The 22,386-nt window shown below is 50.7% G+C and overlaps 1 protein-coding gene across 1 annotated transcript in view; it reads left to right on the forward strand.

The window, feature by feature from the left end:
* Window positions 1-22,386, forward strand: part of TRAPPC12 (trafficking protein particle complex subunit 12) — a 100,787-nt gene that overhangs the window by 77,107 nt on the left and 1,294 nt on the right. Inside the window, 4 exon segments of the mRNA XM_017860308.1 lie at window positions 5,012-5,084; window positions 7,686-7,759; window positions 12,377-12,475; window positions 21,863-21,963. Of these exon segments, the coding sequence (XP_017715797.1) occupies window positions 5,012-5,084; window positions 7,686-7,759; window positions 12,377-12,475; window positions 21,863-21,963 (347 nt within the window).

Below are 22,386 nucleotides of genomic sequence, written 5' to 3' on the forward strand. Positions count from 1 at the left end.
GTCTAAACTACCACACTGTGGCCAGTCAACTGGGTCTGTTCCACTTCAGGATGCACAGGCCTCTCCTGGCCCTGCAGGACAGGCTCACCTGCCTCCACCCCAGGCCGTCCTGGTGTTTGTGAACTGCACTTCACCCTGCCAGCATGCGGCTCGTACTGGGAGGCCCATGGGCTCCGGGAGGACTTCCCTTCAACTGCCAGGCACCTTGAAACTGCCCAGCAGCCAAACCTCGGAGCTGTGGAAGCTCCCGGATGTTCAAAGACCCACTTAATATTTAATAGTCAGTGCAGCATTAATTTCATTGCTCCCCAATCCCACATATCGAAACCTTTCACAGTTTAGTACAGGGATGATGGTGAAAGAGAAACCACAGGGAAAATCCAAGGCAGTGGGATTGTTTAGTTTCTGGTTGCTTCTCCTTTTATTTGTAATTAATATCCATTCAGCATTTTTAAAGCTTACAAAATGCTTCGAGCACATTCTCATTGGAGTTCTGTGATTTGTAAAACAGGCATGTGAAAAAATTGGAAGCTAAGGAAATAGGAATTCAGAGAAGGTACACTGAAAGTCAGCCTGAACTTGAACCCACGCCTTCTGGCACCGAACATCCCTGTTCTCGTCACTGCAGCACTTTGCTCTGTGTGTGGAAAGCGTGAAGGGCCCCTGCAAATGGGCATGATGCTGCCTCCTCCACAGGCTTATTTTTGTGAAATCAAACAGAATACTGTTTGTGCTTAAAAACCATCCTGCGCCCCCATCTGTAAACTACATCGTCCCTGGTACTTCCCAGCAGGCGCTAAGCACCGCCCACACTGCCGGCGCCTGACCAGACAGCTCCACTGAGCTCCTGACCCAGCTTCAACCCGCCGGAAGCAGCTCCCAGGGAATGTGCAGAAAGGTGCCTCCAACACCCGGCCCTTTCTGCCCCTTGGCCCCTGTGGTCACTCTCCCCTCCACAGTCCTGCCCCCGCAGTTGGTCGCTTACTGCCCTGTGCATCTTCCTGAAGCACCTGCACTGTTGCCTCATCTCTGTCCTCTACCTCCTACGCCCTCGCCTGGGCCCTCAGTGGCTTCCAGCAGGGAAGGTGTGGGTGCAGTGATTCGGCACAAGTGCTTCAAATCATGCCCCTACTCCTCACAGCCTCTTCTCACACGAACCGGATGTGGCGTGCTGGGCCTTTATTCTCCTGGGACACAAACACAGGACTGCCGATTGGTCTCTCACATAGACCCTGGAGTCTGGTCCTTTCGTCTGGGGCAAAAGGAACCAAGGAGGAAATTCCAGCCGCACCACATTTGCAGACGACACACTGTCGGGCTTTTTTTTGCAATAACTGCATTTCCTAAGTAATTCAGGCTTTGGATTGGGAACGTGTCTGTCACTTTCCTTTATAGAAATAACCTTTTGTAAATCAATGTACTGTTACTTTATAAAGCCAGACAACTGTCTCTAGATAGACAGCAATAAAAGCTACCAACTGTGAACTGCTGTTTCTGTTCTGTTCACTCATGGATGCTCTTCTGCATCACACTGGGACCTATTAATTGACATTAAATGACACACCCTACAAATGAAACAATAGTCACCGAGGGTCAGAGGGTCGTGTCTGATGTGCCTATGCTCATGTCAACAATAGGTGCCATCTCCAGCTGTCCCTTTCTCGGGCTGAAGCACCTCAGTGACCCAGATCCCTGCAGGCACTTGGCATCGTTCTGTGCGTCCCTCTGCCCCAGCCAGAAGGGTGCTTTTTGCAGAGGGAGGGGTGTAGCCTGCCTGGTGTCTCCGTGTCCTACCCGTGTGCCCTCCCAGCTGGGTAGATGGGTCTGGAGGGGTGTAGCCTGCCTGGTGTCTCTGTCTCCTACCCCTGCGCCTTCCCAGCTGGGTGGGTGGGTCTGGAGGGGTGTAGCCTGCCTGATGTCTCCATCTCCTACCCCTGCGCCTTCCCAACTGGGTAGGTGGGTCTGGGCTGAAGCAGCTGCTGCAGGTGGAGCGCCCTTCACTCACGTGCTCTGCTTTTGATGCCTCTACTACAATGGAGCTTCTGTTTCTGCCTGCATTTATGCATCACTGGGCTGGGAAACTCTTTTTCCTTCTTTCTAGACCTTTCTCTTCCTGCTGCCCTTCTGAAAGACCTCATTCCCCCTTCTCCCCTCATTAGCCATGACAGGGGGCGTTGGCCCCAGCGTAGCTTGTGCTGAGACCACCATGGCCCTGTGGTGCAGGTCTTCTCTCAGGCCTTGCACGCTTACTACAGAGTCCTGGGGTGTTTCTGCAGAGTTTTCTTCTCCACTCAGCATGTAGAGAGATCACCCATGGCATGGAGAGATTGCCCAGGCCCACAGAGACCTCACCGCGTGGAGGGTTTGCCCAGGCCCGTAAAGCCCCACCACGTGGAGAGTTCACCCAGGCCCGTAGAGCCCCCACAGTGTGGGGAGGCACAGAACAAGCGCAGGAGTCCACTGACCTGGTACATCACACCCCGGGGACCACCAGTGGGCGTGTTCAAGGCTCCACTGACCAGGGCGCTGCCAAGTCTGGCTCGAGCAGTGGCTTTGCCTCTGTGATGGGTGTGCCGCTCCTGTGTTCCCTCTACACTAGCCTGAGGGAAGTCAGTGTCCTTTTTTTAGTAAATTTTAATTTTTGTGGATACATAGTAGGTGTTTATGGGTTATAGGAGATATTTTGATATAGGCAGGCAATGCGTAATAATCACATCGGGTAAATGGAGTATCCAACCCCTCAAGCATTGATCCTTTGTGTTGCACCAAACCAATTATACTCCCTCAGTTATTTTTTTAATGTGCACTATAGTCACCCTTGTACTAGCAAATACTAGGTTTTATTCATTCTAATTTTTTTTGTACCCGTTACCATCCCCACTCCATCCCCCACTACTGTTCCCAGCCTCTGGTAACCATCCTCCTGCTCTCCATCTCCATGAGTTCAGCTGTTTAATGTTTAGCTCCCACAGATAAGTAAGAACATACAATGTTTGTCTTTTTGTACCTGGCATATGTCACTTACACAGTGACCTCCAGTTCCATCCATGCTGTTGCAAATGACAGGATCCCATTCTTTTTTATGGCCGAATCGTACTCCATTGTGTATACGTAGCAAGTCCTTTCTCCCCTCGTCTGCTGATGGACACTTAGGCTGCTTCCATGTCTTGGCTGTTGTGGACAGTGCTGCAGCGCGCACGGCTGTGCAGAGATCTCTGATAGACTGATTTCCTTTATTTTCTTTGGGTGTGTATCTAGGCGTGCATTGCTGGGTTGTATGGTAGCTCTATTTTTTGGTTTTTTGTAGAAACCTCGAACTGTTCTCCGTAGTGGTTGCAGTGATTTGCATTCCCACCAACTGTGTACAAGGGGTGAGGGAAGTTAATTTCATAGGAACACCAAGCCTTTCCTTTTTGTCAGTTTCTGTTCTTATGATCATCCCTTAGAAGACAGATTCCCTGAAGAATGCCGTTTTACCTAGTTTAAACTGGCTAGAGTCTTTTCAAGATTACCATTTTGAACCCCACGTTGTCCTCTGAGTCATCGAGGTAGCCCAAGATAACGGTTAAGAGGAAAAATTCTTTGTGTTGACAGCAAGCTGTTCTCCAGTTTGTGTTAAGTAATGGCCCCTGCAGGTGAGGAGAGGCCGCTTTCGTCCTCAGCATGTGTAGACCAGGGAGTCCGACAAACAGAAATCCTCACCTCCTGGGGCGGGTCATGTGGGGAGTGTTAACTGGCAACATGATCTAAATTCTCTACCCAGATCACAGCAGCAACAGCAGCTTTGCTTTCAGAGAAAACAAAACACAAAAGAAGTGCCCAAAAGTTACAAACCAAGCAATAAAAACTGTGGAAAGTGACCTGTTGCACAAAACGTATTTGGTACATTAAAAAGGCCACTAGCACAGTGCCCTGTGGGAATGAGACTGACATTTTCACAGAAGGTCATCACCACTCTCATGTGACATACTCGATGCTTTTTTTTAAAGACAGGGTCTCACTCTGTCACCCAGGCTGGAGTGCAGTGGTGCAATCACTGGTCACTGCGGCCTTGAAGCCTTGACCTCCCAGGCTCAAGTGATCCTCCCACCTCAGCCTCCCAGGTAGCTGGAACCACAGGTGCACACCACCGTGCCCAGCTAATTTTTTGTATTTTTGTAGAGGTGGGGTTTTGCCATGTTGCCCAAGCTGGTCTCAAGTGATCCGCCTGCCTCGGCCTCCCAAAGTGTTGGGATTACAGGTTTGAGCCATCACTCAATCCCAAAAGTGTTGGGATTACAGGGTTGATGCTTTTCTTAAAAAACATATTCCCTATGTATGATGTCTGCAGATACTTCAAGAACATCATAAACACCACTTTCACCATCAGCTGGGAGCAGAGTCCCTGCCTGTTCATTGTCACGCCAGCCATAGGGACTGGGGATGTTTACACTGTGTCCCTGTGGGTGAACTGGGTAAGGAAAAGATGGTGCCCATACACCGTGGAATACTACGCAGTCATAAAAAAAGAACCAAATCATGTCCTTTGTAGCAATGTGGATGCAGCTGGAGGCCATTATCTTAAGTGAATTAACACAGAAACAGAAAACCAAATAGTGAATGTTTTCACTTATAAGTAGGAGCTAAACATTGAATTCACGTGGACCTACAGAAGCAAAACATAGACACCAGGGACTGCCAGTCGGGGGAGGGTGGGATGGGAGGAAGGGCTGAAAAGCAATCTGGTGGGCCCCACACTGACTCCCTGGGTGATGGCTTCAGTCACACCCCCAACCTCAGCATCACCCAGTATGCCCAGGTAACCTGCACACGTACCGCCTGAATCTAAAATGAAGTTGCAATTTAAAATAAAATATCAAATGTTTTAATATTTTTTAAAAATATGTGTGAACATCCCTTGACAAATTGTTTTCATCCAGAGAAATTTGCTGTACTGAGAATATATTATAACAAAGTCTCAGACAAAAATTGGTTCCCATGATTTTGTCCTTCTCATTTGGAATGATTGCAGATCCTGGCCAATTTGGAGCAAGGCTTCGCAGAAGATGGGGCCATGAGCGGCGTGACTCAGGAGGGCAGACAAGGTGGGTGGGCCGGCCTCTGCTGATTAGATGCTTCTCGGACGTCACTGAGAGACCGAGTCCAAAGCCTCTCGCCTCCTCTCGTTCTCCTTTCCTTTTCGTGGTCAGCACTGCACACATCCATTCATGCATTTGCCACTCACTCCTTTCTTGGGGAAGCCAGGCACATCACTGGGTGATGCTGTGGGTGCACCGTGCAGCCTCAGACCCGAACCCTGCACACGGGGAGAAGACTCGCCTTCACCACAAAAGCACACGGCCCGGAACCTGGCACCCCGAGTGGTGGTCTGAGTGGGTGTGAGGAAGGAGCCCAGCCCAGCTGAAGGGGCCCAGAGAGGACTCCGCGTCAGGGACAGAGGCTCGGGAGGGTGGTTCAGAAGGAGCAGGAGTGGAAGATGGGCGCTGCCCAGAGCCTGGGGGCAGGCTGAGGGGGCTGGGCGGTTTCCCTGAAGCAGTGGAAAACCCCTGGGGTACTGGGTGGGTTGACAGCCGATCCGCACAGTGAGGCCATGACATGAGCCGATCCGCACAGTGAGGCCATGCCGGCTGCGTCTTGGGGAGTGCGTTAGCCAGGAGTGAGCTTCCGATCATGCTTGGAAACCCGGCCTGAGTGCTCCCTCCCGGGCAGCCCCGCTGAGCCTCACTCCCTCACTGCTTGTGGCAGCATCTCCCCACAGGCCTGGTTGCCTGGTCATCTCCTCCTTCCCATAGCTTCTGTCCTACTCGGTGTGCAGCCCAAGTCGAGACCGAGTGGTCTCTGTTTCTGCAGGTGTGCTGGGGTTTCTGGGGAGCTGCTGGCTGGTGTGAGCTGAACATGTGTGAGGTGTGTGTGTGGTGGGTGGACGTTGAATGTGCATGTTGTGGCATGTGGTGTGGGTGTGGTGTGTGCTTGTGTGTGCACTTGTGCGCTCTCTTTTCAGTAATTTAATTGAAAGTAGAGTGACAAGGTCTGAAGGAGAGACGTTGCCATCTGCTCCTGGATGTCCCATCCAGCATTCTTGGCACCCAGTCATGTTACCCCTTGTGGGGCTCCCGCTTTGGTGGGAATGAGCATGTAGTTATCAGAGAGCAGAAGGCTGATCCTGGAAATCTAACAAAAGGTTACACCATGAGCATTTGTAAGGAGGGTAGGGGAGGATTTAGAGCAGGAAAGGAAACTGCAAAGATCATCAGAATAAATATGCAATTCATTGAGATAATCCATATTTTACCTTCATTAAGAGAAGATATTCAGAATTTCTTTTCACAAAAATAATGGTACAAGGGGAATATAAGCAGCTCATGTGTTTTTAATTGCTGAAAGGCAAGGAGAGTTAAGTTTTTAATTCTAGCAATTAAGTTTCTGTGTGTTCTCCTGAAGCACACTGAATACACATCGTTTCTAGGTGATTGTTGTCTCACTGTGGACAGTTGGTGCCAGCTGTGGGAGGAAGGTCAGCTTCAGCCTCCTAAATCACAGCCTCAGAGGCGGCCGGGGACACGCGGCTCCCAGTGCCCAGCAATGAGGGAGGCTGGAAGTGCTCCCAGGGACTGGTGCTGTCCAGGGTGGCATCTTGGCACTTCACACTTGGGGTGTGGACTTTTGTTAGAGGAAGTGGGCACAGTACAGGCGCAAGGAGCACTGGACAGGGGGTCAGATGGAAACGTCCCTGTCCTCTCTGGACCTCAGCTTGCCTGTCGATAACATACTCATTTCAGATGAGCTCAGTCCTCAACCTGCGCCTTCCCCCTGGCCAACCCAGTAATAAACAGGTGCCATTGGTCAGCCCGCCCTCCCCCAGGGCAGTTCCCAGGGGCCTTTGCAGACCCCAGCAAGTCCACAAAGCCAGTTTGGAAACTTCTAGAAGAGATGGGCCCTGAAGGTTTGAAATCAGTGGAGGGATGGCTGCTAACTAACGAATGTGCAAGGCAGAGCAGGGAAGGACGGGCCAGGCTCAGGATCGCGGTCAGCCACCGTGTGGCAGCAGGTGCTAGGGAAGGAAGCTGGCTGCAGGGGAGTGCCAAGTCCCCAGCGAAATGTGCCAGCCACTTGAGTTCTGGACCAGGGTGTGGCACTCCTTGGGGGAACTGTCATCTGCAGCAGCCCATGGCCGGGAGGCAGGGGAGGCCTTGTGGCTGGGCACGGGTAGGGCCCTCCGGGTGGCCTCCCATAGGTCAACTGTGAGAGGCTGGCAGCCACCCTGGCCAGTGGCCCTCCTGGCCTTGTCGAGCTACAGACAATGTCGTCATTTTTGGCAGCTTTGCTCCTTTTCTCAGGGTTCTGGCTTTGGAAACGGGGCTTCCGGTCAGACCGTTCGGCTTCGTGTCTGGGCTGATGCTGAGCAGCCGCCCTCCTGGTTCTCTTGATGCTGAGGGTCTCTTCCCAAAGACACCTCTGGTCCCAAAGCGAGTGCCGTATTTTCTGCCTCAGCGCAGCCTGCAGCATATTGAGCATTCCAGGCTGAAATCCAGTGGTGTTAGCAAGAGGGATCTTTTAAAGTTAAATTAGAATTCACAGGACCCAATAATGGATGGCTAGAAAGAGCCTCACATGTATTTGTGCACTCACAGGCTGCTCTTACCTCACATGTGTTTGTGCACTCACAGGCTGCTCTTACCTTGCAGCCTCTGTCCGGCTGTGGAGGTCACGTCTGGGCCGGGTGATGTACTCCATGGCAAACTGTCTGCTCCTGATGAAGGTACGTGGGTGGCCGAGCAGGGCCGCCATGGGATCTGGAAGAGGGTATGTCAGTGGGAGCTGTGAGGGAGCCGGTGGTATAATAGATGCTGGCAGGGACAGGCCGGTGTAGCCATGCAGAGAAGCCAGCTAAGTACTGGCTTCACAGGGAGCCCAGTGACACATTACGGGGCTATATTTACTTTCATTTCTACTGCGAGAAATTTCAACAGAATGTACAATTTACATGATCAGATTTCATTATTGAGACGTGGGTCTAAATGATTTAATTTAAAGCATTGTTCATTTTCCCCCATTTTTCGCTGAATTCCATCCCCAGAAGGTGTCCTTTGTTCTCCCTGTCTTCATGGAGGGTGTTTTTTTCGCCTCTTGGTTTTGATTTTGTGATTGATGCTCACAACACCTGAAGACAAGCTTCCCCACAAGACCTTCTTAGGACTCACCCCAGAGCTCTCAGCCCCCAGGAAACAGCTTAGAAATCAGGGAGCTGAACTGAGGCTGTCATTTGTTTTTCTGTGTCTCCTGGCTCTCGCTAGCCTGTGCAACGGTGTTTTTTGGCTCCTCTCTTTGTTTGGAATGCACCCCACGCCTGGCTTACCTCCCACACTGGGCGTCAGGGTGCCCTGTGTGGAGCTAGTGGCCCTGCAGCCAGCTGTGCATACTGAGAGCTGCTGCAGGAATCAGCTAGCAGCAGAAGCCCCTGAGCAGTGCTCATAACACCTCCTGGGCTGTTCTAAGACAGCGATCGTAACTCCTCCCACACCCATGCGGCTTTCATGTGGCCAAGGTCATTCCTGAGTTTGATTTTCAGCAAGGCAGAGCAGACAGTTTACCAGGTGGAGAACTGTGCTCACAGGCTCTGTCATGAACCCTGAAGTGGCAGCCCTGCTTGATGCACGGACCCTGCAGCATCCCCAGAGGTGACTGTGGCCCGGGGCACTGCTCCGAGCAGGCTGGGTGTGGGTGTAGATTCACAACCGTCAGCAGCTCAGGCATTCCGTCAGGAAGGTGTGCAGCACACACCCCGGCTTTAGTGCAGCCCTAGTGCCCAGCGCAGGGCCCCTGCCTTTGGGTTTCTGCAGCTGCGTCGGGCTGGACGCACAAGGAGACTCGGGGCATCCTGTTCGTCCTCTGTAGCAAGCAACCGTGACGCAGCCTCGCACTGCTGCAAAAGCCTCCGCGTCCTCCTTAAAAATAAGGGCATAGATCTGAGATCTCTGAAATTCCTCCCAGCTCTGACATTCACACAGCTCTCTCCTCTCCTTCAGCACACTGGATAAAGGAAATTACGGTTTTTAAGTTCTGTGGTTTTGCTCGGAGCACGTTTTTCTTCCGTAGCCACCCCTGAGATATTCCCACTGAGGTCAGGTGCCCGCACGGTCACTTTGTTCTGGTCCTCACCCTCCTCCCACCCGCCCCCCTTCCCTTCTCCAGCCCCCTCTGGCTTCTGCAGCAGGGCTTGCCCACCTCCGAGTGGGAGTGAAAAGTAGGCCCTCCCGCTCCCCTGCCCTGGGCCTCCGTGCTGGAAGGCGGGAGGTGGCCTCTTCACCACCCAAGGCTGGGCCAGCAACCAGGTGACCCCGAAGCACCCGGCCTGACCCCTCTACCCCCCAAAATAGGCCATTCTCCCAGTGCTGCCTGTGGCCAGCCCTGACACCCCACCTGGCAGTCTGGGCGGTCCACAGTAGGCCTCCACCCGCTGAGAGTACTATCGGCTTCACCTAAAAGTCACCAGCTTGCTGGAACATTCTTATGCAAAGACATGAAGAACCAATTATAAATTCACAGGACTGGTGTTTCACTAATCATGGGGCTAAAACTCCCCGGGGAGGAAAGTTCCCTATTCCCCTGGCAGGCTTTTATTTGCATTTTAAGACACATTAATAGAAAACGATGGAGTGGGCTTTTCTTTGTTGCCCTGTAGTAGTACCACCACCACCAGGCTCCAAATGGGAGTCTTCCTCCTGTATTGCTGGGACTCAGTACAGAACATATTATTGCATTTCAAAAATACTTTTACAATGGACGTGATTTAATTTGAAAGTTCAGCTTAAGCTTTCATTTTCCTGAGTTAAAAAAAGGAGTAAAAAAATGTTGCAATTAAAGCCAGTCCAAGCCTATGCACTCTCTTGCCATCTAGTGAGCATACAGGGTATTGCAACAGTGTGTGGTCTTAATAATAAGGGGGTATCCTGTTAATTAAATTATGTGTATGGGCTAACAATGAGTTCTTTAATCAGCCGTTTAATTATCTTGAATAACATTTTTATTACAGTGAAATAAATATCAATTTAACTTCTTAACAATGAAATGTATTCATATGTTTTAGCCCTGGATAAATCTGCATGATATGCTATAATGCACAGTGGCACGTATTATAAAGCATTGAAAACGTCACTATCTTCACTTTTTAAATACTGCTTCCTCTCCTTAGGCCTCACCGTAGCCTTAGGGCACCTGCACTGGCAGACCATATGGATGCAGGTGCCTGCCACCTTAGGTGGCCTGGGCCCCCCCTCCCCCGGTGCCCCTGGGAGTCTACTTCCCTCCTGGTGTCCCCACAGCTCGCCAGTCTGCACATCACCACCCACCATGGCTCCACACATGATGGAAAGGAGCAGGCAGCTGCATCAGCTACCTTCCGTCTTGCTGGAATTAGACTGCACAAGTCCTTTCTGGTTGCAGAACAGTTGTAAATCTAGTTTCACAGCCAGTAAACCACGTGTGGCTGCTGAGAAGAAATGGTGAAGATTGAGCTAAAATAGGCTTGTCCCTGGAAGCAAGTCATTCATGTCCTTCACAAAGCCAAATCTACGTGATCTGGGGAGTAGGTTAAGCTCTCTCTAAAGAGCTGCTTTTGGCCATTTTCCCTGATGGGAAAAGCCGGTGGGTGCAGCCCCTGTTGGAAGGCAGGGCTGCTCCCCTAAACTTGTCCGATCAGGACCAGCCCAGGATGTGCAGGCCCCGCATCTGCATCAAGGGTGCCATGTCCATCCCAGCTGCAACCTCAGCCACCCCGAGTGCCCCCATGCCAGGTCACAAAGCCCTCCTCTGTGTGAGGGAACTGACACATGCTCACACACACGCACGCTCACACACTCTCGCACACATGCTCGCATACACACGCTCACACACGCACACGCTCACACGCACGTTCACACACACGCTCACACGCTCTCATGCTCATACACGCACGCTCACGCGCTCTCATGCTCATACATGCACGTTCACACACGCTCACACTCGCACAACTAGACGGCAGAGACAGGCAGCAGGAAGGCGTGGGAAAGGAGACTGAGGCATGTGCTGTCTGGCTCCTCATGGGCGTCAGGCCTGGAATAAAATGAGTTTTAATGAGCTGTACTCGAAGGTACTAGACTGGAGAGTCTTTTTGTTTTTTGGGTTTTTTTTTTCCTTCCTACCAAACTGGAATTGTACTTGTCTTTCTTTGTAACATTCCAATTAGCAAGCTAGTAACTCCAGTCCCAGTTTGGAGGAAATGGAACATGTAGAAGAATAAATAAAAGTACCTTCTGGGATTTTACGATGAATAAGAAAGAAGGAAAACACCATTGGTGGCCATCGTTACTGCTGACCGTGTGCTTATAGCTAAGTGCTTGAATGCAGGGAAATATTTAGTGCAGGGCCTGCTGCACAGAGCTCGCTCAGTAAATGTGGCAATCACTGTCATACTAGAGAGAGCCCGAGTTTGTTGGGGACTTGAGACAAGCTACCACTGTGTCCCACATGACTTTGGCAAGACCTTCCTGCACTGAGGCTGCTTTGCTCACACCTGGAAAGGGGGACTGGGTCCACTCAGCATCCACCAAGTGCCTGCGATGGGCCGGCATGAGCGGGCAGACGGACAGTGAGACGGTGCTGCCAGGCCTTGTGCTTGAGGAGGGGCCGCGGGCCAGACCACCACAGACAGAGCAGAGTGATGAGGGATCCAGCAAAGGCTCTTGGCAGAAAGCAGATGCCCTGAGCACGGCAGCTGGCACAGCGCTCCTAAATGTCCCCCCGTAGCTGTCTCCGAAACGGGAGGGTCTCACGCGTGCCACAGAGAGCAGACGACATTCACGCATTCTGCTCTGCAAGGGTGGCCCCCGTTGCCATCCTCAGCCTCGGCAAAGTTGTTTTGTGGGTTTTCTCTACATTTAAAGATTTGACCTTAGTTTCTAGCATAGAAAAGTTTAACAGACACTTTAAAACTTTGGCTTATGTATTTGGAGGATGGAGATGAGACAGCGTTCGCCTATTCACATAGTAACTGTGTCAGGAGAGAGAGGTGCGGTCCAAGTGAAATAGGAATTGCTGTTTAGAAGATGGAAGCAGGAAACAGACCCTCAGGCCCAGCTAAACCCCAACAGCCCCCGATGACAGGCAGGACCCCGCCTGCACGATGCACACAGCTCAGAATCCCGGCCTGACTGCAGTTGGGAGAGCAGCCGCCCCCTCACAGCCAAGCACCACGTGCTGGTTTCCAGTTCCCCGCCAGCGCGTGTGTCAGGGTGTCCTCTCTCCACACCGCGTCTGTATACGCTTGTGCTCTTCTACACGTGTGAAACCCGCAGTGCTTTTCTCAGCTCTGAGGTACGCTGGGTTTTTCTTCCCGCAGGATTATGTGCTTGCTGTGGAGGCATACCATTCGGTTATCAAGTATTACCCAGAGCAAGAGCCCCAGCTGCTGGGCGGTATCGGCCGGATTTCCCTGCAGGTACGTGGCACGCTCAGATGTGAGCCCGAAGGAACAGGCAAAGGGCCTTATGATAGGAGTTCTTTGCTTGGATGTGCGACTGTTTGCTTTTAATCATTTTAATATAAGAAAGACTGCAGAAAATATTCCAGTTCCAATGTGTGTGACCATGAAAAGGGGGGGTGCTTTCCAGGGGTTCTGGTTGGACTATGGGAGGCCCTACTGGCTTTTGTGCCTGTTGCTAAAGGTGAACCCACAGAAAGTGTCATCGCAGCCGCACTGAAACAAGTTACTCTAGATACTGTCCTGCTGCAGTTACAAAAGCGCTGACTGAACCGTGAGGAATCTTAGTTCAGCTTAGCCCGTAATAGTCACTTGCTGATATTTTGCCTGAAGAACCCTTGAATCATGTTTGCTGGACAAAGTCCAGACTGAACAGTGGTCTCAATAATGCACAAAGCTGGGACAGGACCCCCTTTGCTAAGAATGTCCTTGAAGCTGGAATGCATTTTCCTGGGATATCTGGTGACAGGGAGGTCACAGGAAGAGATGAGTCCTGCCCACATCCCTGTCAATCCTTCACCCTTGCAGGCTGAGCACAGGGCAGCTTCCGCCCCTTCCACCCTCAGTCTTCTGAGGTCATGTCCCAAACCTGGGCCCAGGAAAGGAGTCACAAGCAAGGGACTGCAGAAGAAGGAGAAGCAGCACAGACCTTCCACAGGCACCCACTCACCGTGAGCCAGGCCCTGTGCTGAGCATTTCACCTCATGGTGTGACTAGCTTGTTTTATAGATCAGCAAACTGAGGTCTCCTGATAAAGTGAGATCCAGCGACAGGAGGCCACATAGATAACGGGGGAGCTAGAATTTGAACAGGGCCTCTGTGAACTCAGGGCCTGCACTCTCAGCTAACAGCTGGTCCTCTCCTCCCCCACACAGTTGCTCACAGACGCACTCACACACGTAGGAACATGTGCACACATCTCCTGCACGCTGCCTGCTTGTGGAAATCCACACGGGACACCAGATAGTGTTGGAGGACAGCCCCGTCCATGGGCCCCTGTGGTGGGGCACAGCAGATGACTCTCACTGAATAATCCAGAGCAGGCACAGATGCGTGACGCGTGAGCTGCCACCATGGGCATCGGCTCCTGCCTGCCTGGGATGCTTGCAGCAACCCTCGTCGCCTGTGTGAGAAAGCTCCATGTGGCTGGGATCTCCAGGGTGCCTGACGTGTATCATTATCCCCTGGTTATCATAGTAAAATAGTACCCTGGTCTGCTCAGATTCCTCACTACCCTGGAGACAATCTCGGAAATTTTATTTCAGAGGCATAGTATGCACAGTTGGAGAAGTAGATGCTGAGTTGCTTTTGCATCTGGAAGTGCTTCTCCTTCCAGTGGGAGCCACTGGCCTGACCACAGTGAGGGCTCTGGCAGTGAGACTGGAGTCTCAGGAGGGAGGCTCAGCTTCCACAGCGTGATGTAAGCCCCGTCTGGCGCACGGAATGTGCTAAACGGGCTGTGAGGGAAGCCCTCGGCATTCGCTGTCCTGAGGACCCAGGGAGGTGACAGCGGCTCTGTGACTGGGCAAGAGATTTTGCCAAAGGAGAATGGAGAAAACAACGGAAGCACCTGGGCCGACTGGACTCACCGACGCCTCACACAAGCACTGTTCCATCTGCACCTCTTGCAAATTATTTATCAGACCTCACTCCTGGGTATTTGTATTGTTGCTGAAGAGCAAAGTCTCTGAATTCTGTTTCTGTAAAGGAAATGGAGATTGCAGTACTTAGCCATTTGGGATATCTCTGAAGACGTTGTGCCATGGGTGCTACAGAACTTCTCAGACAGCCTCGCACGACGGACCGCTGCATTGCCATCTGCACACACAGAAAACCCAGCCCCTGGAAGTCCCTGCTCCGGCAGGTCAGTGTGTTGTCTGAAGATGACCCAGCCGGACAGAGGTGAAAGGGGTGGATGGACAGCAAGGTTCTAGATGATTCCACACAGTTGGGCTGAGACCACTGACACTGCACCTCCTCTTTGTGTTTAAAATTTTGTGTTGAATGTAGGTGCCTCTAAAATATGCGAGCTAAAAATAGGAAACTCACTCACCACACCAGCAGCTGCCATTTCACACGAGAAGATACACTGGCGAATACAAGAATGGCACAGATGCCCTCACTTTGTGTTAGGGCCCCGAGCAGCAGACTTTCTATTTTAATATTTCAAAACATATTCTACTTTTGAATAGCAATCCTTGCTCTTTCCAAGAGGTTCAGAGGATGATTCCGGGCACTGGGCAAAGGGTCACCTATTCAGTTTGTGTGCTGTTCACATTACAGCTGGAAACCCTGGCTCCAATGACAGAATCGTACTTGGGATTTAATGCCTGCATATAGGGGAGGATCCATCTCACCTCGGCCTTATCCTGCAGGCAGGACTGTCATAGCCACGTTCCCTGCCAGCTGTCAGCGCGCCCTCCAGCCAGGTGACAGCCGTGTTTAAAACTCACATGCCTGCTCTGAGCATTTCCACCGTCCCTTCATCTTCATCACACAGAGCCTCCTGTAGAGCACTGGGACCTCCACACGAAAAGAGGGCTGGGGTTAGGAGAAGAGAGAGTGGGGCCCATAGGAATTTCCACTTCTGAAAGAAATCTGTGTTGTAAGCGAGATTGGAGACACTTGTATTCCAGAGGAGTTTCTCACATAATCGAAATTAAGGAAGGGCAGAAGCAATCGATCTTCAAACAGAAGAAGCGTTATATTCATACTTCTTAAAATTACTTCACTGCAACTTAGATTCCACCTCCTCAGACTCTCTTGACTTGGGTCTTAGAGGCTCCTCACTGGGACTTGGGACTCAGAGGGTCCTCACTGGAACTTGGGACTCAGAGGGTCCTCACTGGGACTTGGGACTCAGAGGGTCCTCACTGGGACTTGTCCTCACGGGAACTTGGGACTCAGAGGGTCCTCACTGGGACTTGGGACTCAGAGGGTCCTCACTGGGACTTGGGACTCAGAGGGCCCTCACTGGGAGTGGGAAGGTTAGCTGTGGTGCACAGGTGCAAGTCCAGCAGCGGAGCACAGATGAGGGGCCTGTGCTTGGCATTGGGGCAGCTGAGCGCAGGGTGGTTCTGCAGTGTCTGTGGCGAGTCCCAGGCCTCGGTGTCCTGGACCAAAGGTCAGAGCCCAAAGTGATCAGGCAGGAGAAAGCCTCAGCCACTGCAGGAGTGGTGGGAAGTCTGGGATAAACCAGCTGCCCCAGGCAGGATGAAGGGGAATGGGATGCAGGACCACTCAATGCTATGGCTGAGAGGACCTCAGCAAGAACCAAGGTCACCTCTGACTGAGTTCCCAGAGGACAGGGACCTAGGGCAGGGTGGGGAGATGCTGAGGTGGAAGAAGGGAAGGAAGGGTCAGGGAGGCACTGTTAAGCTGAGAAAGACTTGAGCATGTTTTACAGAGGGGCATGACCCCAGGCTCCAGGAGGGATGCGGGCACCTTGACCGTCTCAACCAGGAGGGTAGTTTTACACACACAGCCACGTACCAGAATCCCTCAGGTTGTACAGTCTGAAGACATGCAGGTTCCTGTACATCAGCCATAGATCAACAGAGACATTCAAACAGAAAAAGAAGAGACTCACTTCTGGCTGCCACCCTGAGCCGTGGAGTGTGCTGGCTACGGTCAGGGAAAGAGTGGGGAGAACGTCCCCCAGCCCCTGCCACCCTGTCAGGCCTCATCATCCTGATGTGACACTAAAGTGCAAGGAAAAAGGAAATGCAGGTAAAGGAGATTTCACCAAAACTAAAACTGTTGTGCTTTAAAGGATACCATAAAGAAAAGTAAAAGACTACCTACAGAATGGGAGAAATTATTTGCAAATCCTGTATCTGACAAGAGACTTACATCCAGAATCTATAAAGAGCTCTTACAGCTGCTAAAGAAAAAAACAATGCATGGCACTAGCATGCAGAAGGGAAGAGACTGGACTCAACTCCGACTTCACGGAGGACAGGTGGGAATTGACAAGCAGGGTCAGGGTCAGGGTCAGTGGATGGAAAATTACCCAGAGGAAGCATCAACAGGGGGTCTCTGGCCAAGCAGACTTGATAGGATCGTTGCTGACAGCTGGCCAGAGTGGGAGGCTCTCCAGGTGTTACGGGCATCAAGGGCAGGGATTTTTCTTAAACTGACTTAGCAAGATTCTTCTCACACTGGATTCTACAAGGACAGAGAAGGAAGCCAAGGTCGAGCTTGTGTAGTAGAGGAGGCTTCTGCACGGATGCAGCCTAATTTATGCATTGACAGCCTGCCTGGTTCCCAGCAGGCCCTCGGCTTCTGCAGAGAGAGCAGGTGAGCGGGGGTCAGAGGAAAGGAGAGGACCCCTGGGGCCAGCTCTGCTGTGCTCACGACGGCGGGTGGGGAAGAGGAGCTGGTGAAGGAGAACTCAAGAAGAACATGGGAGACAAGCTAGGGTATTCTGAAACAGATCACATCTTTTATTGGTGTATGTACATTAGCCTGAGGGGATTTGCCCAGTTGGAATGCAACAGTTTTTCTGATAAGCTTTAAAATATAAGAATGTTTTATAACATAAAAATTTAGACTAAACAAGTTTTCTGTGTTGGTTTTGGGTAGGGGTTTTTTGGTGGTTTTTTTTTTTGTTTGTGTGTTTTTGAGACAGGGTCTTGCTGTGTCACCCACACTAGAGTGCAGAGGCGCACATGCAGCTCACTGCAGCCTTGACCTCCTGGGCTCAAGCAGTCCTCCCACCTCAGCCTCCCGAGTAGCTGGGACTACAGGAATGCACCACCACACCCAGCTAAGTTTTTTGTAGAGATGGGGTCTTGCCATGTTGCCCAGGCTGGTCTCAAACTCCTGGCCTCAAGCAGTCCTCCTGCCTCTGCCTCCCAAATTGCTGGGATTATAGGCATGAGCCACTGGGCCCAGCTGAAATGAGTTTTCTGCATCAATTTCAGACCTATGTTTCTGTGACTGAAGTTGATCAGTAGTAAATATGAAAAGAACGGGGGTTTCTAGCTGACGACGGATTCGATGTCATCTAGCAACCTATGTGGCTGTTAACATAGCTGTGCTGTTTTTGGATGGTTTAAAATCATCTGATGCCCACACCACTGAGAAAAATCGTTCTCGCCTTCCTCTCCACTCAACAGCTCACAGCTATGGACTGCAGGCCAGTCCGCCTTGAGAAAGCTTTAAAATGGCCATTGTCCGTCTGTAGTGGCTTCCGTGCCACCAGGGTGGTGAGGAATCCCAAACCTGTGACAGAGAAGCAGGTGCAAGAGCTGAGAATGGGAGCGCTCTTCACCGTCCTGAGGGCTGCCAGGTGGAGAACAGAGTGGTCAAGATGGGATCCACTGGGTTGGGACACAGTGGCCTCTCCTGCCCTGGCAGAGTCCCAGGGGTCCAGCAGCACTGCAGGGCACTCCCTCCATGCAGTGTTCTGGGACCCAGGTTGCCCTCTCCTGTGGCCCCATCGTCTGCAACCTGTGCCCTCCAGGTTGCTGCTGGAGGGGAGGACCCCACCCAAGGCCAGAGTGGTAGGATCTCCAGGTGTTAAGGCACCAAGGGCAGGGATTTTTCTTAAACTGACTTAAGAAAAATAAGTCAGTGGGGTCCCACGGCACCCCCACCCCTCAGTGCCTGTATGAGTCGGGGCTCTCTAGAAGGACAGGACTCATAGGATAGATGAATCTATGAAGGGGAGTTTATTAGGAGAATTGTCTCCCGATCACAAGGTGAGGTCCCACAATAGCTTGTCTGCAAGCTGAGGGGCAAGGAAGCCAGCCCGAGTCTGAAAACCTCAAAAGTAGGGAAGCCAACAGTGTAGCCTTCAGTCTGTGCCCAAAGGCCTGAGATCCCCTGGCAAATCACGGGTGTAAGTCCAAGAGTCCAAAAGCTGAAGAACTTCGAGACTGATGTTCGAGAGCAGGAAGCCTCCAGCACAGGAGGAAGATGAGGCTGAAAGACTCGGCAAGTCTGCTCTTTCCAACTTCTGCCTGCTTTATTCTGGCTGCGCTGCGCCGGCAGCCGATTATAGACGGTGCCCACCCAAACTGAGGGTGAGTCTGCCTCTCCCAGTCCACTGACTCAAATGTTCAACTCCTTTGGCAACACCCTCACAGACACACCTAGGAACAACACTTTGCATCCTTCAATCCATTCAAGTTGACACTCACTATTAACCATCACAGCGCCCAGGGAGTGGGGAGCCGGACCCAGTGCACGGTTCTAGTTTCTGCCACAGGAACACTAACGATGTGTTGCTCCTAAACTCAGAACCAATAGGTTGGAGCTCCCACCAACAGGGGTGGCATTTCCCCAGGTTTTTGTGTTTGTGAGTGATGTTGGTGTCTGGTTTGTGTGTGCACAGGTGACATCTCAAAAGGATGTGGCGGCATATAGGTTAGAAGCCGTCTTTCTCCCTCCCTGGAAAACCTTTGAGTAATATGGAATGATTTATTCCTTGAAGGTTTGAGTGTTCACCTAAGAATTGCCTTTGCTGAGCACATGAGGTGTGCTGTGTGCTTTTCATAACTTATTAGTCTGCCTTAGTGTTGTGTGCCTGAGGATTTTTCTGTGTTTCTGGGAACAGGTTTTTTAATTTAGAGTTTTCTAGAAAGCCACCTGCTTTGTCCCTGTTTTCTCATGGATTTGCATGGAGTAAAAGACAGTGCTCTTATCATTTCAGTTTCCTTTTTCTGCCTGTAGCTGTTTCTACTTTTACATTTCTGTTTATGCTTTTCTTTTTCTGGATTAGTTTACACACTATTTTTTGTTTTTTGTTGTTGTTGTTGTTGTTTGTGAGACAGGGTCTTGCTCTGTCTGCCAGGCTGGAGTGCAGTGGCACAGTTAGGATTCACTGCGGAACTCCTGGGCTCGAGAGATCCACCTGCCTTAGCCTCTCATGTAGTTGGGGACCACAGGTGCTTACGGCCACACCTGGCTCTTTTTTTTTTTTTTAAATAGAGATAAGGTCTCACTTTGTTGCCCAGTCTGGTCTTGAAGTCCTGAAATTAAGCGATCCTCCCACCTTGGCCTCCCAAAGGGCTGGGATTACAGGTGTAAGCCATCATGCCCAGCCATGGTATTTTCTTTTTTATAGTGTCCTTTACTGATTTGTTTTCTACATATTCTGGAATACTTTTAATTGCCTTTTTATGTTTAATTTTTTCAGTTGCTCCTAACTTTTAGAAATCGGTAGAATTTTATATCCTAATAACATGTTAATAATTCTGAAAATGTCAACTTACTTTCTAATCATCAGGAAGATCAGTGGATAGCAAAGAATATCCCAAGATTTCTCTGTTATCTTCTTGTAAGGCATTGTTTCAGTCAAGTCCCACGCCAGCCTCCGGAGGCCTTGCGGTGCGTAGGATCAGCACGTGGTCTGGGCTTTGGGCAGGCCTGGGTGTTGACCCCACACTGTTCTGTGGTAGCTGTGTGACCTCAGAAAATTGTCTCGTCTTTCCAAGCCTTACTTCTTCATCTAGAAGCGAAGCTCGTGACAGCGTCTGCATCACAGGCTGTTGCGAGGTTCAGGCGAGCCGTGTTTGAAACACTTGCCGCAGCCGCCAGCACATGTTAATCTTGGTCAGTCTTGATGATGAGCTGAACCATCTTCAGATCAGTGTCACAGCGGTCCTGTTTAACAGGACGTTAGTTAATGCCGGAGACGCAGGCATTCCGCTGAGGGCCGTATCAGGGAGCCCATGCTGCCTTTGGTTTCTTTTTGGTCAGCAAGTGGGAAGTCCATAGTAGTCAAGTGGGAAGCAAGTGGGAAGTCCACAGTCAAACCACGTCGGACCGTGCAGACGAAGGGCAGCGATGGACGAGCGCCGTTCCGTGTGTGGTGTGCGCACGCCTGTTTTCTTTTGTTTCATTCTGTTTTTCTTCCTCCTCGTGTGGTATTTCTTTTGTGGGGTAACAGCACAGTTGTGAAGGGCCTGAGATACTATCCTATGTGCAAGCTGTAGAGTTAGCTGCCATTTTCATGGATGCTGGCGAAAAAGTGTAAGATTCTTAGGTTAGAGACAAAGGACATTACACAGCAACAGCAGCACAGCCAGAGTGGCATTCTTTCCGCCAGACACGGGGCCCTGACTCCTCAGGTCTTCACCGAGGGCCTCGTGATGTCTGCAGTGGGCTGTGTGGCTGCAGAGGAATCCTGAACTTAAAACACCCAAATCCTTGCTACTGGGAGGTGAGCCTGCCTGCCCTTCGCCGCAGAGGGACGCGGTTTAGCTCACAAGGCTGTCCTGTAAACAGCATCCTTGTATAAATGCTTTGAACAAAGCCCTGTCAGTGTCTGTGCTTGGAAGACATGCAGATACAGAACAGCCATGGAGAACCACCTCCCCACCCGTCATTTGAGAAGTTAGCAGGCTTGTTTTCGTGCCGGACAGATGCTTGGCGTGGGAAGTCTAAGAGTTACCTAGGCTGCTCAGCGATGATAGCGCTGGGTCCTCCAGCCCTCCTCACGGAGGTGAGCCACGCACATTCAGCTTGTTTCTCATCGGGACAGGACAGCATTCTGTGGTTTCTGCTGCTGCCATGAGCAGAGCTCGCTGTCGCAGAGCCTGACTCCTGCAGGCTGCGCCCCGGACACAAGGCAACTCTGTCTTTTCCCTCCTGAGCATGGCTTGGGCCATAATAGGACTTTTCTTTCATTTTTATCTATTTCTTATTGTAAACCTCACATCATTTATTCCCTTCCTTATGCTCCTGGAGGTGAAGGAAAACCCGCGTCTGCCTTTGTAAAACCAGGCTGTGGCCTCAGGAGTCAGGGCTGGGGCTCAGCCTTCCACTCCCCGGGCCTCCTCAACCGCCAGCCTGCTGCGTCCCGCTGCATTTGATTCAGGTTTCCTGACATGTGCGATAAGAGTAGGTTTGAGTTTGGGTTTGGTTTGGCTTGTTTTTTACAGTAGAATTCTATATTATTGGTCAAAATATTACTTTGAAATTTGCAAATGTGGTGGCACCTACCATTTTACTAGCCACAAGTAACTCATAAGTTGACTTGGGACCTGCTCATATTATACCAATATTTTAAGTATTTTATGTTTCATCTTACTATTCATTTTATTTTACGTAATGCTCTGCCAGCATTCCAAAAGGTACGAATTACTAAACTAATAAGACTTTTAAACGAGGCATGTATATTAGCAACTTAGTTTCTGACATAGAGAACATTAACATTCCACTGTATCTTAAATGTCTTTTGTCTTTTTATAAGAAAATGATGACTAAATGTTTACTGAAGTTTTCCTCTGCCTGACATGTCAATGTCTTCATATTGTAACATGATATTAGGGAACTAAATGTACGAGTAGCGACTTAATATTTGTCAACTAAACCGACTAAATTTTGTCAAAGCAGATTGGAGACATAAAAACAGCTGAAAAGTATTTTCAAGATGTTGAGAAAGTAACACAGAAATTAGATGGACTACAGGGTAAAATCATGGTCTTAATGAACAGGTAAATATTTTAAAACTAAATATGTTTTCTCAAATTTCCCAGAGGCGTTTACGCCCCACTTACTGCGTAGGAAAGCCCCCAGAGAAAGCGCTTCTTTCTGTGCCTCCTCTTGCCCTGTGTCTCAGAACTGAGACCCAGGAAGTACACGGGTGTTTTCTGGAATTGCAGTGATGCTCTTTTAGTCACAGAAGCTGATTTTTAAGGCGACGTTTCCCCATTGTTCTTCAGAGTAGCGCGTGTATTGCCCCCGTTTTCAGCATATGTGTGCGTAAAGGTCACCGTTGCCGGCAGAGCCGCCGTTCTGGATCCTGTGCTCTGGCGTTCTCTGGTAGAATGCACGGCATCGTGCGAGTGCACGTTTGTGAGGAGGAAACGCGCCTCAGACAAAGCCCGCACCCAGGATCAGAAAGCGTAAATGAAGCA

The sequence above is a fragment of the Rhinopithecus bieti genome, unplaced genomic scaffold, assembly GCF_001698545.2.
Source record: "Rhinopithecus bieti isolate Rb0 unplaced genomic scaffold, ASM169854v2 scaffold_51905, whole genome shotgun sequence".
NCBI lineage: Eukaryota > Metazoa > Chordata > Mammalia > Primates > Cercopithecidae > Rhinopithecus > Rhinopithecus bieti.